This window comes from Chinchilla lanigera, unplaced genomic scaffold (assembly GCF_000276665.1).
Source record: "Chinchilla lanigera isolate Chin_1 unplaced genomic scaffold, ChiLan1.0 scaffold00034, whole genome shotgun sequence".
Lineage (NCBI taxonomy): Eukaryota > Metazoa > Chordata > Mammalia > Rodentia > Chinchillidae > Chinchilla > Chinchilla lanigera.
The window spans coordinates 5,622,202-5,642,408 of NW_004955435.1; the positions used below are offsets into that span (position 1 = coordinate 5,622,202).

The following is a 20,207-nucleotide window of genomic DNA, read 5'->3' on the forward strand; positions in this document are numbered from 1 at the left end:
TTTGTTAAAGAGTTTATCTTTCTCCAGTGAACATGTTTGGCCCCTTTGTCAAAACTAAGGTGGATGAGTGTGTTTGCAGCTGTGTCCGCATCTCCTAACCTGTTCCACTGATCTTCAGGCCTATTTTTTTGCCAGTACCATGCTGATTTTATCACAGTAGCTTTGTAGTATAATTTCAAGTCAGGGATTGTGATACCTCCTACAAATTTATTTTTAAAGCCCCAAGTAATTTTCTTTTCTTTTTTCTGAGAGAGGATCTCTCTATGTAGTTAGTAACGACCTGATAAACAATAACTATATCCACACTCCTTACAACTGCACAGTCTTTCCCTTAAACAGATTCTGAATGAACATGTTTATGACACTTATATTTTTAATAAATTCTTGAAACTGGACATGGTGGCGCATGCATGTAATCCCAGCACTCAGGAGGCCAAGGCAGGAGGATCACCATGAGTCCAAGGCCACCCTACAGTACATAGCAAGGCCTTATTTGAAAAATAAAAAATAGGTAAATAATAATCATAAATAAAAATTTAAAAATTTTTGAGATATATTCATATTGAGAAAGATATTCTAGAAAAATCATGGGGCTACGAGATAAATACATGGATTTGCATTTCTGCTTGCCTATGTAATGAGCAATATGTCAAACTTTAGTTTTACCATTCTGAAAAATGTAGTATTACCTCTCTGAAGTGGTGATTATGAGGGCTAAGATAACGGATGAAGACTAGTAAACTGTAGAGTGCTTAACAAAAATAGGCATTTTGGCGTTACTTATGCTTTTACATTCAGAATTTTCATACAATTCACTCTGGTTCCACAGCTAAAAGGCTGATCTTGTAACTGGTTTTACTGTTTTTCTCTTTTCAAAAGTTTATTTGAAAAAGTGAAAGTAAAGAGAGGGAGAAACTGGCTCTGCAGAGCGAGCGTGGGCCGAGTGAAAGAGGAAAAAGCCAGACAGAAGAAGCCCCTGGGGACAGCAGGCAGGCTGGCTCCTGCACGTTAAGGCAGGAGAAACACAAGTTCAAGGCCAGCCTGGCAACTTGGTGAGTGCCTGTCTCAAAATAAAAAATGAAAAGGGGGCGGTCGTGAGTTCGATTCCCGGTACCAGAAAAAAAACAAAAAAAATAGTAACAATGAAAAGGGCTAGCGACACCACCCAGAGGTGCAGCAATGCGGGGCTCCATCTCCAGCACTGCTCCCAACAGTGGTCTATACGAGAAAACGTAGACACGCAGGGAGTCTTCACCAACTTTGAATGCAGGAAACCCTTGCAGACTAGTGTTTCACGAATGTAATAGGGTCTACTGATGAGAATAAAATGCACAATGATCACTCACGAACCTCTTCGTGTACTTTGCTATCAGAGGATAGGGACTCAAAGGCAGTCAGCACCTTGTAACAGAATGTGATAGGTTTAAGAACTTCTCCATAAAGATTTACTGAGATTACACTTTAATGTGTGTGTAAAATGTATGTCTATTAGGAATGTAAGGATAAACTTGTCTTTACCCTGAAGGAAAAGTATAACAAGTATATTTTTGCAGGAGAGATTTTATCACTGATTAGGGCTAAAATGGAAGTTCTCCATTTTATCAAACTATTTATACATTAACATTTATATCAAATGCGATTATACTTAATTGGTAAAAAGCTGCATTTTCTGGAATTGTGTTCATTTTACTGTAAAGAGCTCAATTATTTTACTTTCTGCACAACTGGAAATGTGGGATTTAAGTGAAAGTTCAAAAAAAAAAAAAAATGAAGAGAAATACAGCACAAAGCAGAAGCACTGACTCTCGCTTCAGTGGTGGCATACATATGTGTGTCAGATATTCAATCATACACCCTTCTCAGTATAACCATTAGGGAATAACACGAGGGCCCTCGGGGTCGTGAGTACCTGGCTCTTCTCCTCCTGCTCTTCGGTTGTGGACAATCTCCAGAAGCTGCTGAGCTGCTTGGTTCACACTCATGTACCGAGGCGGCTCATAGATCTTCCTTCCCCTGTGAAATCACACAGCACACTCAACACAAAACTCCCTCACGCAGACGCAAGCAGCACAGCCTACATCCCGTTGGAAGTGTTCACACAATGGCGCCCACACACCAAAATGTGAGTCCAGGAATAGCTACGTTTCTTAACCTTTTTCTTACATTATTCTACTTTAACTCTAATAGCACAGAAATGATGGTAAAAATAAAAATCTAACAACTAATAGATGTCTATATCAAAGTGATGCTTTAAGCAAAAATAATTTTACGTAAATATCAAGTTGTTCTATGCCCTAGCTTAGTTAGGTTCTACAGTGTTATTCTTTTATTTTTCTTTTAATGTTTATTTTTTGTGATGTTCAGGATCAAACACAGGATCATATACATGCTAGGCATCTTTTATTAACATGTTTAAATTATTTATTCCTTTTTTTCACTTCCGCCTCTAAGAAAGGAAAATAAAGCAGTAAAGAACTGAGAAGTACTGAGTAGTGACACATGTTATTTCTGAACGCCTCAAAAGCCTACCAACTTTACCCAATGATCGTAACAATAAAGATGGAAGCTTTTGCAAGCTATAAAACAGTTCACAGATTACTGCACAGCCCCACAAAACAATTCGTTAAGTCAGTGCTAGCCAATAAAATACTCTATTTATTGGGAATTTTACAGGTCACAACACAATTTCAAATTTTCTAGCAACCACATGAAAAGGTTTCAAAAAGACAAAATTGATTTTATTACTATATTTTAACCCGATAGCTGAAACATTATATTCTAACACTTACTCACATAAGAACTGGTAACAGCAGCACGGCAGGAGAGCGCGGCGTGGCTGGTACGCAGGCGCGCCCGCTGGGCCCCTCCGCCGCGCAGCTGACTAGGGGCTGAAGCCCCCAACTGCGAGCTGCAGTGAACTCTCCTGTCCCTGTGGGTGTCGGCTACTCTGTCCCAGCAACAAGACAGTAACTAAGACAATTAAATACACAACACCGTTTTCAGTGTTGAACTTATGGAATCTAGTACTATTTCTACTGCTTAGCATTTTAAAAGAATAAGTGTTTAATGTTAACTATTAATAAGGGCTAATTTTTCAACAATCCTTAGAACTCATGTCTTTTTAGAAGAATTTATTGCTTTGCTCTAAGAATTAAAATAGATGTAAGCATTCTTAGAATAAGAACTTACTTGATTAGATTTTCCAAAGACTGCTCCTTTACTTTGATATCTACAGGGAATAAAAACATAGTTCTTTTAGTTTCACTACTCCCTTAATTTCAGTTAAGAGTCACCTAATTTTTGGAAAACATCCTTCCCAGGTTCCCAAAATGCCGATCTGGGAGTTTACGGAGCCTCTCCACACCTGTTATACCTAGCTGCTGTGTTACGGAAATGAGAGAAGGCTGGAGGCGTGTGGTTGTGGAAAGGACGTTAGTGAAAAACAAACATGAGCTTGGCTCCGAGACCATCCTGCAGCAATCTAAATTCCTGCTAGAAAAGAAGACAGAGAAAACATTCGATAAATACTGGCATGTACACTACCCAACAGCTAAGCACACTCGCTTTTATCGCTACTAGCTCGTAACTGCAGAGACGCAGCGAAGTCTTCTGTAAGTGGACCCTTGACTTACGAGCTCAGTTTGTTCCCAAAGGGCTTACAGCTCATGTTGTCGAGGAAGGCTCAAGCTCCTCTCCACAGCCTTCAGGCCGATCTCGGTGTCCTTAGACAGACACTGGCCCAGGATTTCTCAATTAAGCCCACACAGGAAAGGATGCTGTCAGTGTTCCGTCCAGAACTCTGGAGGGTTAAATCTGCATCTAAGAAGCATCCATCTGGAAGCAAAGCGGCCGGCATTCAGGTCATAACTCAATACTCTGATCATAAACTAAAATGAAAATTCTGGTCATAACCCAAACAGCTTGTAAGTCAGGCCAGTCGTAACACGAGGGTCTGGTGTACTCCTATTTTTATGGGCTTTTCAGGCACCAGAATGCAAAGGCTTCAATGGACATAGTGCATTTTGAAAAGAAACCTCTGCTTTCTTATGGAAGATAAGATATGTCATAATTATCAGCAAAGGCCTTGGTATCAAGTATGTACACTTTTCCCAGGGGTTTCAGACCCGACTATGTGTGAGACACCGTGCCAGGCACCGGACTAGCTCAGGGACCTTCCCAGACGTGATCTCCGCTCTCGCGAAGTTTAACAGTCCATGCCCTGCAAAGACTTGATGCTGTACACTTCTTAATGCCTGATGCCCAGCTGAGTTATTTGGTCAGAGGTGAAAGAGCAGAGTCACCGTATGTCCTCTCAGGAACTCTGCACACAACAGTGACGGCGACAGCTGCTTCCTGTTTGACATGCCAAAACAAATGCTTCAGCCGAAGTTTGTTTTTGCAAAAATAAATATAGCACAACTAAGGAGTCTGTGATAGACTTCTACAACGTTAAGTGATTAAAGTTCTTCTGATAAAGGATAATAGAGTTGTTTCACACATACACACATGTATACAGTTTCAAGTGTTGCTAGAACTAGTGCTGAAGTATTTTTCAGGTTTCCAGTATCATTTATAATTGAACATTTCTACTTGCTGGCACATACAGGAAAATGAAAAATGGATACCTGTTTGAACCTCCAATATAATTAATGGTATACGTCAACTTTTAGATTTCCTTTAAATGATATTTGTAAGATATTTAAAAGTTCAATGTATTAGTTCACTCACCCTGAGCTTCTGAAATATTATTCTGATAGTAAGATCTTTCACATTTTCAATTTTTTTTTTAACGTTTTTAATGATATTGTTTATAGAATGGGATTTCTTCCCCTGGAAGTAGGGAATGAACCAGGGGCCTTCATACTAATCTACATGTCCAGCATTTTTAAAATTTTGAGATAGGGTCTCACTAAGTTGCTCAGGCTGGGCTCAACCATTTGAATGCTCCTGCCTCAGCCTCCCAGAGCGCTGATATGACCGGTATGTACCACCACACATAACTAAGAATCTGATCTTTAAAATGAAGAGAGTTGGGAAAATTTTTCCAGGCAAGTGCTTTTTAGTTGAACATAAGGTTACATTAGTGAATTAGTTTTAAACTAGAAGAGTTTAATTACTTTGTCCTTGGATTCCCATAGGCCACAATTTTTCTCAAAGTCTACTTGCTAAACTGAAGTTTCTACCCACCTTAGTACCAGGTCATAGCATAATATAAAGCATCCAGTAGATAACCACGTGTCTCCTGAATTAATTTATCACATGACTTGCCTACCACCCACTCACCAGCTCATCTTGAACTATCTACCATTTAAGGGACATTAAGTTGTGACTTCTTCAGGACTTCACTATTTTTTGTCCATGGAAATATTTACAGGACTAGCGTTATCTTTTACTAACCTCCAGCTGTATTACATGTATTGGTCTTATCTCTCCAAGTAAAATTTAGATTCCCTCTGGCTTCCCACCATAGTTTACAGTTCACTCTCACTCATCCCCAGGGGCTTTGGCCCACAGCAATCATTCAGTAAATATTTACTAATTTAAATGGTGAGAAAGCCAGATGATTAAGCGAGGAGATCTATGGTTGGATAACTTGGAATCAGGACATCCTATACTTCTTACCTCGTTCCTGCTTTTGTTAGTGGGGCAAGGTTATTGTTTAACCTTGTTTGTCTCTTCCCAGGAAAGCTAAGCAAAGAGGCAGCTCTCAGAGAACTCAAAAGCTGAGGTTCTGCTTTGTCCTTCCTGCCTCTCCCTACAGCAGGACTTAACTGTTCTTTAAACTTCCATGTGCAGAACGCATTGGTTCAGAACTAGATTTCAAAACTTCCTTAGTATCTCAAAGGAAGGTAATTCCACACTGGGCCTGGAGTAATCACTCCATAAATACTGAAAACTCATTTTCTACTTGCCTTTTCAAAGCTGTCCAAAAGATATGTACTGCTTGCTCTGCAGGCCCGCACTTTGACAGATGTCAGATAACCCTCTCATACTCTTCTCCCTTGTCCCATCTTAGACGCTCTCACTCAGTCTTGTCACAAAACATACACACCCTCTAGTAACGGAGCTCCAACAGCTCCCTGTTTTTCACCCCTCGTTAAATATACCCTACTTCGGCCATTAACGAAAGTCCCTCTGACAGCGTTGCCCCCCACACCAGTCTACTGCGACTCCAACCCACTGCTGGCTGTAACTGGAGCTCCGCCTGTACTAACAAGACAGATGTACTGATGGCATGGGCCACCCCAATTAATGGGTCCTTTACAGTGTTCTTGTTAGCAAGGACTATAAAAAAGACCAGTCTCTTTTCACAGGGAAAATTCAAGGACAAAACTATAAAACTAATTAATGGATTACTAGTGAAGCTGTAAACTCCATTCACAATAAATTACGAAAACATATGCTAGTGAATTGTGTTATATAGGAATACACCAAAAAGAAGAAAATGTTAGAAAACTATCCACGGTCTGAGCCAGATCAAGAATTAATTTTCAATGTGAACAGAGCAAAGGGAATGTATTATTCTTGCTGCGACTAGATGAACTAGCAACTAGCAAGTGTTGAAGATTTTTTTGTGCCAATGTGTAGTAAGACCAAGTATGAGAAAGTTTTTAAAACTTTAACCAATGAACATCCATATTTATTGAAGAGCTACACTGCCAAACTTCTAGACACCTGCAAGAAAGAAATCACAAGCAAAGTCTCTGCTCAGATGAAGTGGGAAGAAGCCAACCAAGCTAATAAGATGTGACAGTTTATCTTAACTGTTAACTTAATTAGCCTGAAAGCCACCTAGGAGATCAGTACAGCGCACTCACCTCCTGGGTGGCATAAAGTGTCACCCTGGAGAACACGTCCGGTCCCTGGCCCGTCCTCTCTGGCTCTGTCTCATCTGCTCTGCTTTCTGCCGGCATGAACTGAGCAACTCTTCTCCACCATGCCCTTCTGCCTTGGAGCGTTAACCATGAACTAACCTCTGAAATGATGATCCAAAATAAAACTCTTTTTTCTTTAGGTTGCAGGTATCAGGTATTTTATCCCAGGAGTAGGAAAACTGACCAATATAGGAAATAACTCAGATGAGTGGTAAGATTATGAAAAAAAAGGTAATGGGAAAGAGGCAATAAGGGCTTAGGTACGTAAGAGTAAATAAAACTTCACGTTAGATCAGAAGTTGGTAAACTTAGGCAAGGAACAGATAACAGGTGTTTTAGGTTCTGAGCACCAGAAAGTCTCCATTACAAGTACTCTTCACTGCCACAGACAATACATAAATGAATGTGGCAATGTTCCAACAAAATCTTTACAAAACAAAGAGCAGGCCAGAACTGACACATGGGCACTAGCTGGCTGAACTGTGCGCTGGACGCTAATTTCTAATTTATACCCCATAAGAAATGCCAACCATTAGTAAAACCTTTTCTATTACGACATAGGGTTTTGAATTGACTAGGTTACACAAAATTGTATATTACTGAATAACACAGAAGTAACTATACTGTGTAGATAATTTAAAACTTTTTGGCAAATAAAAAAATCTTCAAATATTCTGAGTTCTGGATTATTGTAGAGGCCATAAGCATCCACTCACCCTCTGCCCCGACCCTGTGCAATGTAGCAGACATTCCGCTGATGGCTTCACATACAGGATCATTAAAATAGTACAATTCAAAGCATGTTCTTGGGACTGATGTCTGAGGACTTCTTACGATCAGTAAATGGGGAAGTAACTATAGAAGTTAGGGTAAGTAGTTACAAATGCTTATAGTAATCTAAAACTGATAAAAAAAGAATAGAAATTTAAAAACCGTTTTTAAATATACCAACCTTGGATCTTCACCACAATAGTTTGAAAAGTACTGCTTCAAACAAAGAAGAATTATTCCATATTCTATAAACATAAGACAAAGGCTAAGGTATGTTCCTCAGCATTCTCTAGCTAGTAAGTAGAAGTGCTGAGATCTTATCTTCTGGTTCCAACTGCAAGATTCATTTCAAAGTTCAAGTTCTGTATTCAGATCATCAGTCAGTTGAAGATTAAATTTCTCATACCAGTATTTCTTTCTAAAACATACGCTGTTAAGAGTAGGGACTAAAAATGTGAATCAGTACAATTTCACGGCCTCTGCTTGAAGACAAAGCCTTTGTCGTTTTGAAACTCAGTACCATTATCTTGCCGTACAAAGACAACAATCCCAGCTCTTTCCATACCAAGTAGGAAATAGGATTTGGGCAGTACGATACAGTGAAAAGAGCTGTGAATAACACGTTATCTGTCTGTCTGTTATTCTGTTGGTTCTGTCACCCATTAGCTGGGAATGATTTGGCATTTTCCCTTTTCCAAATTCATTGGTTTCATAGATGAAGACGATTTCTAGTCTCCTTCAGATGTATCATTCTGTAATTCCGATAGCATCAATACTGCAGTATTCAGAGAACATCCTAGAACAGTGATGGCGAACCTTTTGGAGCTTTCAGTGATAACGAATATCCCACCACAGCATGCACGCCATAGCTTTGCTACCACAGTCCTAGAAAGTGTAACACGGAGGGAGGTGAGAATAAACGCTCAGTACAAGTCTGGTCAATTGCAGTAAACTGACAAGAGGGCCTTAGGCACAGACGAGTAAGACAATGTTGGAGAGAACCCGCAGGTCTCAAAGGGGAGCAGCGTGGACTACAGCGTGAATACAGAAATAGCCACGTCATACTTAGAGCAAGTCTCTGAGTACAGGAAAGATGCGACATGCACAGAATGACCAGACTTTACATCTAGCTAGTTACCATACAACAATTTCTACACCTTACCACAACATCAGAAAAGAAACATGTCTGACAGTTCCATGGCAACTTTAAGGAAATTCTAAAATTCTTACCTAGTAAGCATAAAGTATGCATGCCATTTTGTCTGTTCTTTTCCACTTTGTCAAAGAAACTCTCTGGTCTCCAAGTGTCTGTCCAAAAAACAATAGAAACCGTCTCTCCAAAGTTGTACAGCTAGAAAAAAGTAAAAACATTAATAATAAAATAATTCACTACTATTTCCTAGAGACAAAATTCAAACCCTTTACAACTCTAATTAAAAAGTCACTTGAGAAGGCAACAGGTACAGTCTATAACAAATAAAACAGCTTCCCAGGAGCTGCTGTCTTTCTGATGCCCCTTTCGGTAGTTAAGTTTCTTGTAGTTCTGCATTCAGTATAGGAACATGTAACCAATTTATAATTTAGCTATGCAGCTACTAAGACTACTGAGATACACAGTATGCCGAAGAGAAAAAATGCTGCTGAGCACTCAAAGGTTTCACAATATTAATATTACTATTCTCATTTTCTAGATCAGTTCACTATGGCTTAGAAAGATCAACTGACTTATCTAAGGTCATACAGCTAATCAGAAATAAAAAAGAAATAATGAAACAGGTTTGAGGGAATGAATGTTCTTTTCCATTACATTACCTCAATAAATTTCACAAACTACAAACTCCAGCCACAGCTCAAAATCTGTAGCTCCTTAATTTACAAGGTTCTGTTAGTTCCCACATGATAAAGGCTAGGATACGTGTTGGGCGGGGACCAGGCTGTGTAAGGGTTAAGTGCTGACCACAGTACTCTGAAGACTAGGTAACACCACAGCTGAGGCAGCCAAGGACGTGGGTTCTCACTCCCTGTTCTAGGGCAGTAAGTGTGAACCTCAGAGACTAAAGACAGTTCTCTTAACTGGCAAAAATTAACTGTTGCAGAAGTCTTTGTTCTAACTTCTCAGGGTCCTGCTCATTTTTCCACTCTTACCACAGCTTTTCCTTTCTTTTTCCTTCACATCCCCGCAATATGCCTGAAACCCAATAAATACTGGCTGTTTAGAGAAGTCATTGTCTCAGCTGTAAGAGAGTTCTGACCTTCTTACACTCCCCAAACCACATTACTTGCCTCTTATTTAAGCCTTGCACACACACTTGCTTTAGGAGATCAGGGGCACTGGCCAAGCCCTCACCACATAAGGGCATTTTCCCAAATCTCCTTTCTGCCCCACTGGGCCACCCTACTTCACCATCACTGCAACCAAGAAGCTTGCTCCTCGGCTCCAGGCTGGCCGCACCAATTCACTTAAGTGAGTTCTAACTCCAAATATAACACTGACAAATCATTTTCTTCCTTTTTTAAATTCTGGCTCTGCAACTTGTTTGTTGTGTGACATCAGTCCTAGTCTGTAAGAGCTGATCCAAAAATACACTGTGTTTAACAAAATGAGTTACAGATAAAGACACGTTGCCATTAATCCCCCCACGATATTCCCCTTCCTTTAGAACACAACTACCCCATCATGTTAGCCACTTTTTGAAGCAGTTCTGGAAGTCGTCTTTCATGTCTTTATGAGATGCGATAAGAAAGTATGGTGAATGCTGCTGCCACGTGCCATCCAGTGGGAAGGCAGGCGTGTAAAGATATTGCAGCATGTCTTCATCAGGTGTGTTCATTAGCTCTGCCAGTATGTGACCTCTGGCTGTTCCCCAGAGTCGAACTGACCAGGAAAGGTGAAATACTGAATCCATTCCGCACCCCAAGGCAGCCACAACAGCACAACTGAAGACACCCACGAAAGATTCCCAGAGCTGCTTTAGCGTGTGACAAACACGACGGGACGAGTGCGTCAGACGCAAGGGGAACTATTTTGAGGGGTATCATTGGCGATGGGTCTTTTACTGCATAACTCTTTAAAATTTAAACAATCACTGCATTCTGTGACCACACCTTCTATGTCCCTAAAGTAGAAATAGTTGAGAAAATACTGTTCTGACTCCTAAAGGTTGTAAGGATCAAATTACATTGAAAAGTCAAGTGGTGCCGAGATATCCTAATTATAGTTCACATCTGCGCAATGAGCAAGTGAGACTTATTTTCAAAGATGAGGGATAAGTAATATTAAAGTTGCTATGTAAGGATTTCTAGACACTGAGAAACACACCCAGTCCTCTGTCACAAACTAAGCACGTGCCTGAAATAGCTGAGGGACCTCAGGAAGTCATCAGCTTCGTAAGCCGTGCTCTTGATTCGAAAATGAAGACAGTGGCCAGGGGCAGAGACCAGCACCCTTCATTTAAGCAGCCGAAGGTCAGTTTCAGAGTCTGCTGCAAGAGGTGACGGGGAAGCAGACCGAAGGAAACAAGGAAGGTGGGGCACGCAGGACTCTCTGCCCCTCACCCCTGAAGAGCGACATGTCTCAGGTTTGATATCTTCGGGTCTTGAAAACTATAATGATTTTCCTAATGGTGACTTTGAATTCAAAGAGAAGGTTCATTACTTTTCACATCGGCTACAGCCTCCACCTCACCCATCAAAGGCTTTATTCCCAACGTCCAGGTGAAAGCTGTCCAAACAAGGGATTCACTCAGAAAAGCCAGTTATTCAGTAGCAGTTCTGTTCACAGAGCAGTGGACAAGACCCATGTAACTCCAAGTACTCAGAATCATGGGTGTTCCTGCCCCATGTGCAAGACTTTTTTGTGTGAAAAATGTACTCTGAGTTCCAGTGTGCAATCATCTACTCTGTGCCAGGTATCACGCTAGGTATCGGTTTAAAGTAACAAGCCGAACAGGGCTCTAAGGCTTACAGCATAACCAGACACCTCATCCAGGAGGCCAGAGGGTTTGGAGCTGTGGCACTGGTTGTCACTAGGCGGTGATCGTGGACAGGTCATAATGTCCCAAACCTCGGGAGGAATTCTGCAGATAAATACAGTAACTATAAACCTAACAAAGGGTTCAACTAATGAAGGGTTACAAAACAAAAGGTATGTACAGCACCTATCAGTGCCCTGCACACTGTGAAGCCTCAGTAAATGACAGGCATTTGATGATGCAATAGTGATTTTTATAGTGATGCTATAAAGACGTTCTAGAACGCTGTGGCCTAACCCAACTGCTGTCTTTTCTGGAGCTAAAAAATTTTACCAAATCAAAACTGACTTAATTCTGACATGCTGAACTATATAGATGGTAAAAAAGGATTTTTCTCCTCTCTGATTAAATTCTGAAGTATTAATATTATATTATTTTATAAACACTACGTTGGAAAACTATTAAAATTATATATGCAATTACATATAAATACTTCAGTTGGGTTCTAAATATTTTAAGTCATGGGGACAATCATGGAATAATTAAGCTCATCGTTTAAAAAGAAAGTGACAAACCCTTTAAAACACTGGGATGCGAGTCACACAGACGCGCTCAGCGAAGCATTCTATATGGAAGCATCTTTAGAATGATCTACTTTCGGGGATCAAAGAAACCTCACACAGACACTGCTCTCTACCAGCCGAGTTTACAATCTGCCACCCCTCCTGCGGCTACAGCACAAACTGTCTCAATGGGCCCTGGAACATTGTGCAAACAGTTTCGCCACTCAGATGTCAGTGCAGAACTTCAAGGAACAGAAGGACCAGTTCTTGTGTTTCACAAGCAAACTGATTACCAGCAATCTATAAAAATAAACTGGAGGAAAACCGTACAGTGATGAGAATTGAGATTGCAGAAGCCTAAATATTGAGCTGTTTTCTAATGTAAGCCTTTGTGTTATGACCATTTCCCCCAAATGTTTTTATTGCAAATTTAAAGTGAAAGACCACAAAATCAGCTGTTTCCAAAGAAGTGGTAGGTACAGATCTTTTTAATTTTAACTTAGAGTAACTCAGAAAGCAATTTATATAACTTGACATTTGATTTACGTATTATCTACTAAAGAAAAAAAACCCACTGAAGGAAAAACTCCCAACTCAAAACCATCCAGTCATTACATATAAAGACATTAACCAGTTAGAGTGGGAAGGTATACAAGAAAAGCAAATAATACTATATTGTAAATAATAACTATTACATTATGAGAGTCAGCATTTCCTCCACTAAGGACCACCTCAAGGTGACTTCTGAAAAGACAACATGTTACCTAGGCCTTAATTAAAGGACAGTTAAGGTTTACAGGAAGTCGTGCATAGGGGAAGAATAAGGAAGAGGATGGCATTACGCAATTATCTAGAAATAGCTAACATACCTGACTTGCCGCTAACGTGCACCTCTAATTCCTAGTATTTCATGAAGTGCCAATTCCTGTTCATCCCAGGTATATAATTTATACAAAAGCTGATAACTCATTTCATTCCCTGCTACCTTGCTTGGCTGGTTGACCTTAATAGCTGAATAGTCTCCTAAATCATCCCACTCCACTAGTATTTCCTTTGTTTCAGATGCTTTGTAAATCTCGACTTTCTAATTAGGTTTAACGGTTTTGTTATTTTGAGATACAAATAAAAGTATTTCTATGGCTTTTAAGCTTAAAATCTGCTGCATACATTGAAAAATTAGAAATTTTAACACTTAAGAAATCTACTAGGCTTCACATGTATTTCATTTCATACACACACACACACACACACACATATATATATATTTTTTTGTCTTTTTGAGACAGGGTCTCACTATGCAGTTCACGCTGGCCTGGAACTCACTCTGTAGCCCAGGCTGGCCTCCAGGTCTCAGGGATCCTACTGTTTCAGCCTCCTGGGTGCTGGGATTACAGGCATATGCTACTACACCTGGCAATATGTATGTTTTAAATCAATTAAATCTGTGAGGGATGAGGGAAAGCCAAGGCAGCAGAACAGTCAAAATATGCACCACAAACCACGTAATTCAGGGGACTAGCTTTCTCTTTTATACACAATATGGATCTTGGGGTTGTTTTACTGTTGCTTTTACCATCACATAAATTTTGCTTAACACAGATGTAATACTGTTTTTGGGGGACACTGAGAAAGACTACGAGTATGGCTATACTCTAAGAACACAGGATTAAAGTTCACTATCACTATGTGCCTAGAAGAACTACCAAATTTAGTTCTTATGTACAAATGAGTGAATATATGAAAAACATTTTAACTTGAAACACAATTCCAAAGAAAAGATCTGATGGGAAGGAGGGTAAAAATAAGCAATTCAACTTAGGAAACATTATATGAACGGCACTGTGATAAGTGCAAAGGAAGATATTAAAATGCATAGACCAAACAGTTTATAATACAGTAAAAACATAAAGGCACATATGTAACTATGCATTTTGTATAGGACAGGCATTTACCCAGTTGTCTGAGTAGAAAAATGTTATAATCAGATCTATAATTTAAAAAGAAAACTATAGTAGAAAGTAGAAAAGAGATGCTGCTCCTAATGCTATTAAAATAATGATCGGAACAGTAACAAGTGGAAACTGAAAGAAAGGTAACATATTTTCAGTATGCCAGTAACTTAGCAGGTAGTCAAAGACAGTTCTTATAAAATTAAAAGAAAAGAAAGACCTTAGGTACATTTTTCTAAGAATACAGAACCATACAGACCTCTGGTATCTTTATTATCTGATTTAGTGTTATTTGTATTAACCCAGGATAACAAAGAAACCAGCTAAAGTTTTCTGAAACTAACAGTAAGACACATGGTTTGTGTCCAAGTGTCCCTGCCAAAGCCTCACGCGGTCACAGATGGGGCCCTTCAGGGTGACTGGATCTAAAGTGCGTGATTCTGGGATTGATTCATGGTGCCATGCGAGGACTAGGGGTGCCCCACCCTGGGTGAGAGTGCTACCTGCCCTAAGGGTTGGGAGCCTGGGCAGGATTTAAGGCACAGAAAGGTTCCCTGCTTGCTGCTTTTGGTCTCTTCTGCCTGCCCCAAGCTCTTTTTCTTCTGTGATGCCCTCTGCCATGCCACCCTGCCTTGGACTGAACCCTCTCTAAACTGTGAGCCAAAATACACCTTTCCTCCTTTAACTCTGGATGTCAGGTATTTTGTCTCAGCAACAAGACAAACAATTATAAGGTCAACAATGCTGATTATCACAATGAGTACTGTGCTACCAGAAAAAAAGAAGGAAATGAGCTGCTACTTTTTGAAAGTAATATACAATTTCCAAAAGCAGAAGTACATCATACAAGCCAAGGAACATACGGCAACACTCAAGGTCACTCATGCATTCGCCAGAGAAAGTGGAAGCATTTCACAATGATGAAAAAGTTACACGGCCTTTTGCCTGAAGGCAACCACAACGGACAGGAGTTTTCATACAGAAATCACTGCTATCTAGTTTAATTAAACAGACTCATTTACCTGTCCTCTAAAATTTCTCATTATCTTTAATTCTGTCCATGTTTTACTTAAATCCTTTGGGAAAAGAGATTTGACAGTGTGAAAGTTACTAAATTACATAAGTTCTAATATCCTATAGATTTGAAAGCTAAAATGCTGGCCTGTTTTCTGATCTTTGGCAAAAGTTAACTTGACCAAGATAAGTGAGGCATTCAAATATTCACTGAGTAAATTTATGATTCTTCACAATTAAAATGTTAGTTATTCCAGAAGGATCTGGCCCCAGTGTATGAGAACCTACCCAGTTACAGTTTAGATGTAAAGCCTCGTGTGCTTGGAAGGTGCCTGGATCTCAGGGTGGCTGCACACATCAGTGGATTAGTCCACTGAGAAGTTCACAGCTGACCTGCATTAGAAGGTGGGGCTGCGGTAGCCACAGGTCACTGCGGGCACAATCTGGAAGCATCTGTCTTCCTCCCCAGGTCCTCCCTTCTTTCTCTGCTTCCTGTTAGAGGGCCACCATGGGCTGAACGTCTTTTCCTCTGCCGTGCCCTTTGCCTTCCTGTTTCTGCCTTGGAGCCAGCTGCCCATGAACTAAAACCATAAGCCAAAATAAACTTCTAAGTTGCAGATGTTGGGTATTTTATCCGAGCAATGGCAAGTTAATAAAACCCTCCAAAATGGGAATCCGACTGAACAGTGGTAACACACGGTTCGGTCCCACAGACAAGGCTTTGGAGGACCATAGTAACTGCGGTAGTGGAGATTGCAGGTAGCGGCCTATTAGCACACAGAGCCATCTGTTCTCCTAGGACTACCAGAAAGAAAGAAACGGCTCCCTGTATCTCCCCAAATCTTAATTCACTGAACAGAAACTGCTCGCACAGGTCTCCTTCTGTGACCTTCTTTTACACTACATTCTCTCTACGCAACCCACACCACCATTTTCTCTGCTCAAAAAGACTGCAATAGCTTCCTATTTCTCTCCTCAATTTCAGTCTGGCCTGGCAGCAATTGAACCTACACACACCAGGCACAAAATCTTTTAAAAAGTTACGGGTCAAATACTGCTTAAAACTATCTGATGGCAATCTACGTCACTCAGAACAAAAGCCGAACTCCTAATACTGGATCAGTCTAGTGACCCAGTTGACGCCCGCCTATCGACCTCTTCCCGTCACCCTTTGGTGTCTTTAGCAAGTCAAGCTCATCTCCACAACAGAACCTTTGCACTCTTCTCTCTGACTGGAATATGTAAGTTCCTTCTCAATACATACATAATCTTAGATGCCACCTTCTTAGAGTGTCTCTACTCCTGATCAGGACAGTGATTTAAGGCACTTTATCAGCCCTCCTATCACGGAGACAGAAACACCTGACGCCCACACCGTGAAGGAAGAAAGGCTCACTTTGGCACTCAGTTTCAGTGGGGTCAGTCCATGGTCGATGGGCTCCAAGGCAGAAATGGTACCATAAAAGGGCATCGGGGAGGAAAACTGCTCATGCCCTGGTGGTCAGGACACAGACAGGAAGAAGGTAAGACCGGAGAACAAGAATGCAACGAACATTCCAGGTCACACCCTCAGCAACCCACCTCCAAACAGGCCCCACCTCCTAACAGCACATTCAGCTACTAAACTCATTAATGAACCTACTGATGAGGAAGCACCCTAATGATCCAATCATCATTCAAACACATGAGATTCTGAGGGTACCTTATAGGTCTCAACCATAACAGTCTCTAATATATCTGTAATATATCAGTCTACCTGAATGTCTTATGCCTGACCTTTTATGGGTTGTTGGTATTGCCTCTTCTTCCCACCAAAATATAAGCTCCTTAAGAATATGGTTTTTATTAGTTGAATTTATCAAATATATAAATGCACTTAAAAAGCAAACAAGAAATAGATAAACAGTATTTGTTGAATGAATCATCACTATTTCCCTTAAAGATATCTAATTTGGAAGCCTCTAATAATACTTTATATTTTACAAGGAATTTTTTCATTAGGAATATGCGATTTGTGGTAGGGAATTTTATTTTAAGGCATGCCTATAATGGAATATATATCAATTAGCTATATCTACAACCTAAATCTATATCTATATCTAACTATCTATCTATATATATATACCTAGCTATATACCTGGATATAGATTATATGCAAATACTATACCATGTATCTATATCTGTACACACACACACAAAGAAGTATGTTAAACAGTTATGCAGCTACTTACCAACATTAAAACTGATAAAAAAGAATCTTCTGTTGGCTAATAGACTACAAAGTTAGTCATTAATATGCAATGGTTGATTCTGAATTCTCTGTGTTGTTCCTTTAGAAAATAACAAAAAACAAGCTGGACACGGTGGTAACATGCCTATAATTCCAGCACTACGGAGGCTAAGGCAGAAGGATTGCTATGAGTTTGAGGCCAGCCTAAGCTACACAACAAGATCCTGTCTCAAAACAAACAAACAAACAAGGATAGCTCAGAAAGGGTTGTTAAATTTAAAAACTTATACTTAAATTAGGAATTTCATACAGCTACTCCATAATCTGAAGCAAAGATGATGGAAAGCATGTATTGTTCAGGTCTATCACAGCATTCAAAGTGGTATCTCTGTTCAACAATCTGGCTATTTCTGAAAGCACAAGTAACCTCTTTCACACAAGTGACAGAATGCCTTTCAAAAAAGATGGCTACTTCCTTTTTTAAAAAATTAAGCAAAACAACATAACAAAGTAATATGTTAACATTCTACACTTTTAATTCTGGGAATTAAAATATACTCTTTCAATCTTGTCATGCTAAAACAAAGATAATAGAGTTCCAAGTTTTTTCTTTGTCTAGGTTGGTGGTTCTGAATTCAAAGCACCCATATCAGCAACTTCAGTATCCCTAAGCATTTGTTAGAAATATAAATTCTCAGGTGAGTATGGTGCTGCACACCTATAATTTCACCACTTGAGAGCCTGAGGCAGGCAGGAGGATCATAACTGCAAGGGTAGCCCAGAGTACACAGTGAGACCCTCTCTCAAGAAAAGTAAAGTCGCAGACCCCATCCTAAACCTACTACATAAAAAAATCTCAAGATAAGGGTTACCTACCTGGAATACTGACGAATACAAAGCCTGAGAACCACTCCATCAGGTTTTCTTTCATAAACACTAATCCAAATAGTAAAGAGAAGAGGGCTGACTATTATAAGGGAGGGAAATTTGCCTAAGTTTTGTATTCTGTAGTATATCTATAGATTTACTTTAAAATGTGCCATGAATATACAATTGGCCTCTGTGGATTCCAATTTCATACATTTAACTAACCACAGGTCAAAAATATTTGGGGAGAAAAACTTAACACATATCAATGTTTTTTCACGTCATAATTCCCTAGCAACAGAATACAACAATTATTTTCATAGTATTTACATTTACTAGCTATTATAAGTAATCTAGAGGTGATTTAAAGTCCATAAGAGAATGCGTATAGGTTATATGCAAACACTATACCATTTTATATAAGCGATTTAAGCATCTACAAATTTTAGTATTAATATGGGTCTTAGAACCAAGCCATATAGCTATTCAGGGACAACTGTAATGATTTTTAATGTCTTCTATATTAGAAAACTGTACAAAAAGAATCAATAATTGCCTCTTTTTCTTGGGATATGAATAATGTAGTTAATGTAGGAAATATACCTTCCTAAACATGTCATTAGTGTAAAAAACAGAATTTAGAAAAGTCACTTCCTGTTTTTCACACAAGTAGTAAATCATTTCACATCTAGATTAGATAATAAAACCAAGGTGGGAGGAAAATGGTTTGTGGCTGCATACAGAACTTCCATACACAACTGTGACAAAGTCAAAATATTATAAAAATATACTAAACACGGATATGATCGTAGGGGCTTATACGGAAACTGCCAATTCTCACAATAAATTCCTTCTCAAACATCGTCCATTTTAGACATCAGAACAGCTACTTCTCTATCAGTATAGAAGATCAGAAGTAGGATAGGGACATACAGATTTACTTCTAGCTAGTCCAGACAACAGATTTACATGGGATGTTGTCTATCTGCTTGTTTGTTTAGAAAAGCAAAAACAATTTTAAATGAAAATATTTGTGGTAATTTAAAGCAAAATATAATAATATAATATAAATGAAGGGGCTATGCTTAAAAGACATAAAATCAAAATCAATATTGTAAAAATATGTTTTATTAGCTTAAACTGTATGTGTTATGTAACACGTATTTTTTTTTCTTTTCTTTTAGCAATCATCAATCCTTAAAAAGCAGCAGTATCTAAAGGGAAGTATCTAAAGGAAGCAGTATCTAAACTGGACTGGGAATCAACAGTTGCAACACTATTTTTGCACTACCTACTAAATGTCCTTGGAACACTTCTATCCATCCCTAGCACTCTTTATAGAGTAATATTTTAGGGCCCTGTAAGCAACATTCACCTGCTCCAACAGAAATTTTTAAGAGTTTTAAAACTTTAAAAAATTACTTAAATTAGCAGTAATTATTTAAGCATGCATTTTAAACAAAAGAGCTAAGTTCCATAAACTCTTCTGCATAGCACTAGTGTATGCTAACATGCTTGTGACTATATATACTATTTATAATATACATCCACATATATGTGTGTATATGTGTGTCTGTGTTTTGAGACAAGTCTTGCTGAATAGTTTCTATGTAGCCAAGACTGGCCTTGAACTCACGGCAATCCTCCCACCTCAGCCTTCTGAATACTAGGACCATACGTGTGCATCACCATGGTTGGCCATAACGGCAGGAAATCTGGCTCAGTGGTAGAGTACTTGCCTCACATGCTCAAGGCCATGAGTTCAATCCCCAGTATCACATCATGTCTGGCCAAAAAGATCTATCTTATATTATGTGTTTTGGGAAGACACACTGGAGAATACTTTATTTCTCAGACTCTAAGATACACATTATATTTCTATCACAACTATTATAATATATCTGAAATAGGAATATGTCTTAATCAGTGGACTCTTGTAAACCGCTGCTGATTGTGCAAGATTAATA

The 20,207-nt window shown here is 39.3% G+C and overlaps 1 protein-coding gene and 1 long non-coding RNA gene across 2 annotated transcripts in view; one reads left to right on the forward strand and one right to left on the reverse strand.

Annotated features, from left to right (window-relative positions):
- Nucleotides 1-4,940, forward strand: part of LOC102007929 — a 14,281-nt gene extending 9,341 nt beyond the window's left edge. Inside the window, exons 2-3 of the long non-coding RNA XR_261663.2 lie at nt 880-1,052; nt 3,321-4,940. This is a non-coding gene — a long non-coding RNA (uncharacterized LOC102007929). The remainder of the gene's footprint in view (nt 1-879; nt 1,053-3,320) is intronic.
- Nucleotides 1-20,207, reverse strand: part of Dph5 (diphthamide biosynthesis 5) — a 40,758-nt gene that overhangs the window by 3,556 nt on the left and 16,995 nt on the right. Inside the window, exons 4-6 of the mRNA XM_005388806.2 lie at nt 8,877-8,997; nt 3,190-3,229; nt 1,910-2,013 (exon numbers count right to left, since the gene is read on the reverse strand). Of these exons, the coding sequence (XP_005388863.1) occupies nt 1,910-2,013; nt 3,190-3,229; nt 8,877-8,997 (265 nt within the window). The remainder of the gene's footprint in view (nt 1-1,909; nt 2,014-3,189; nt 3,230-8,876; nt 8,998-20,207) is intronic.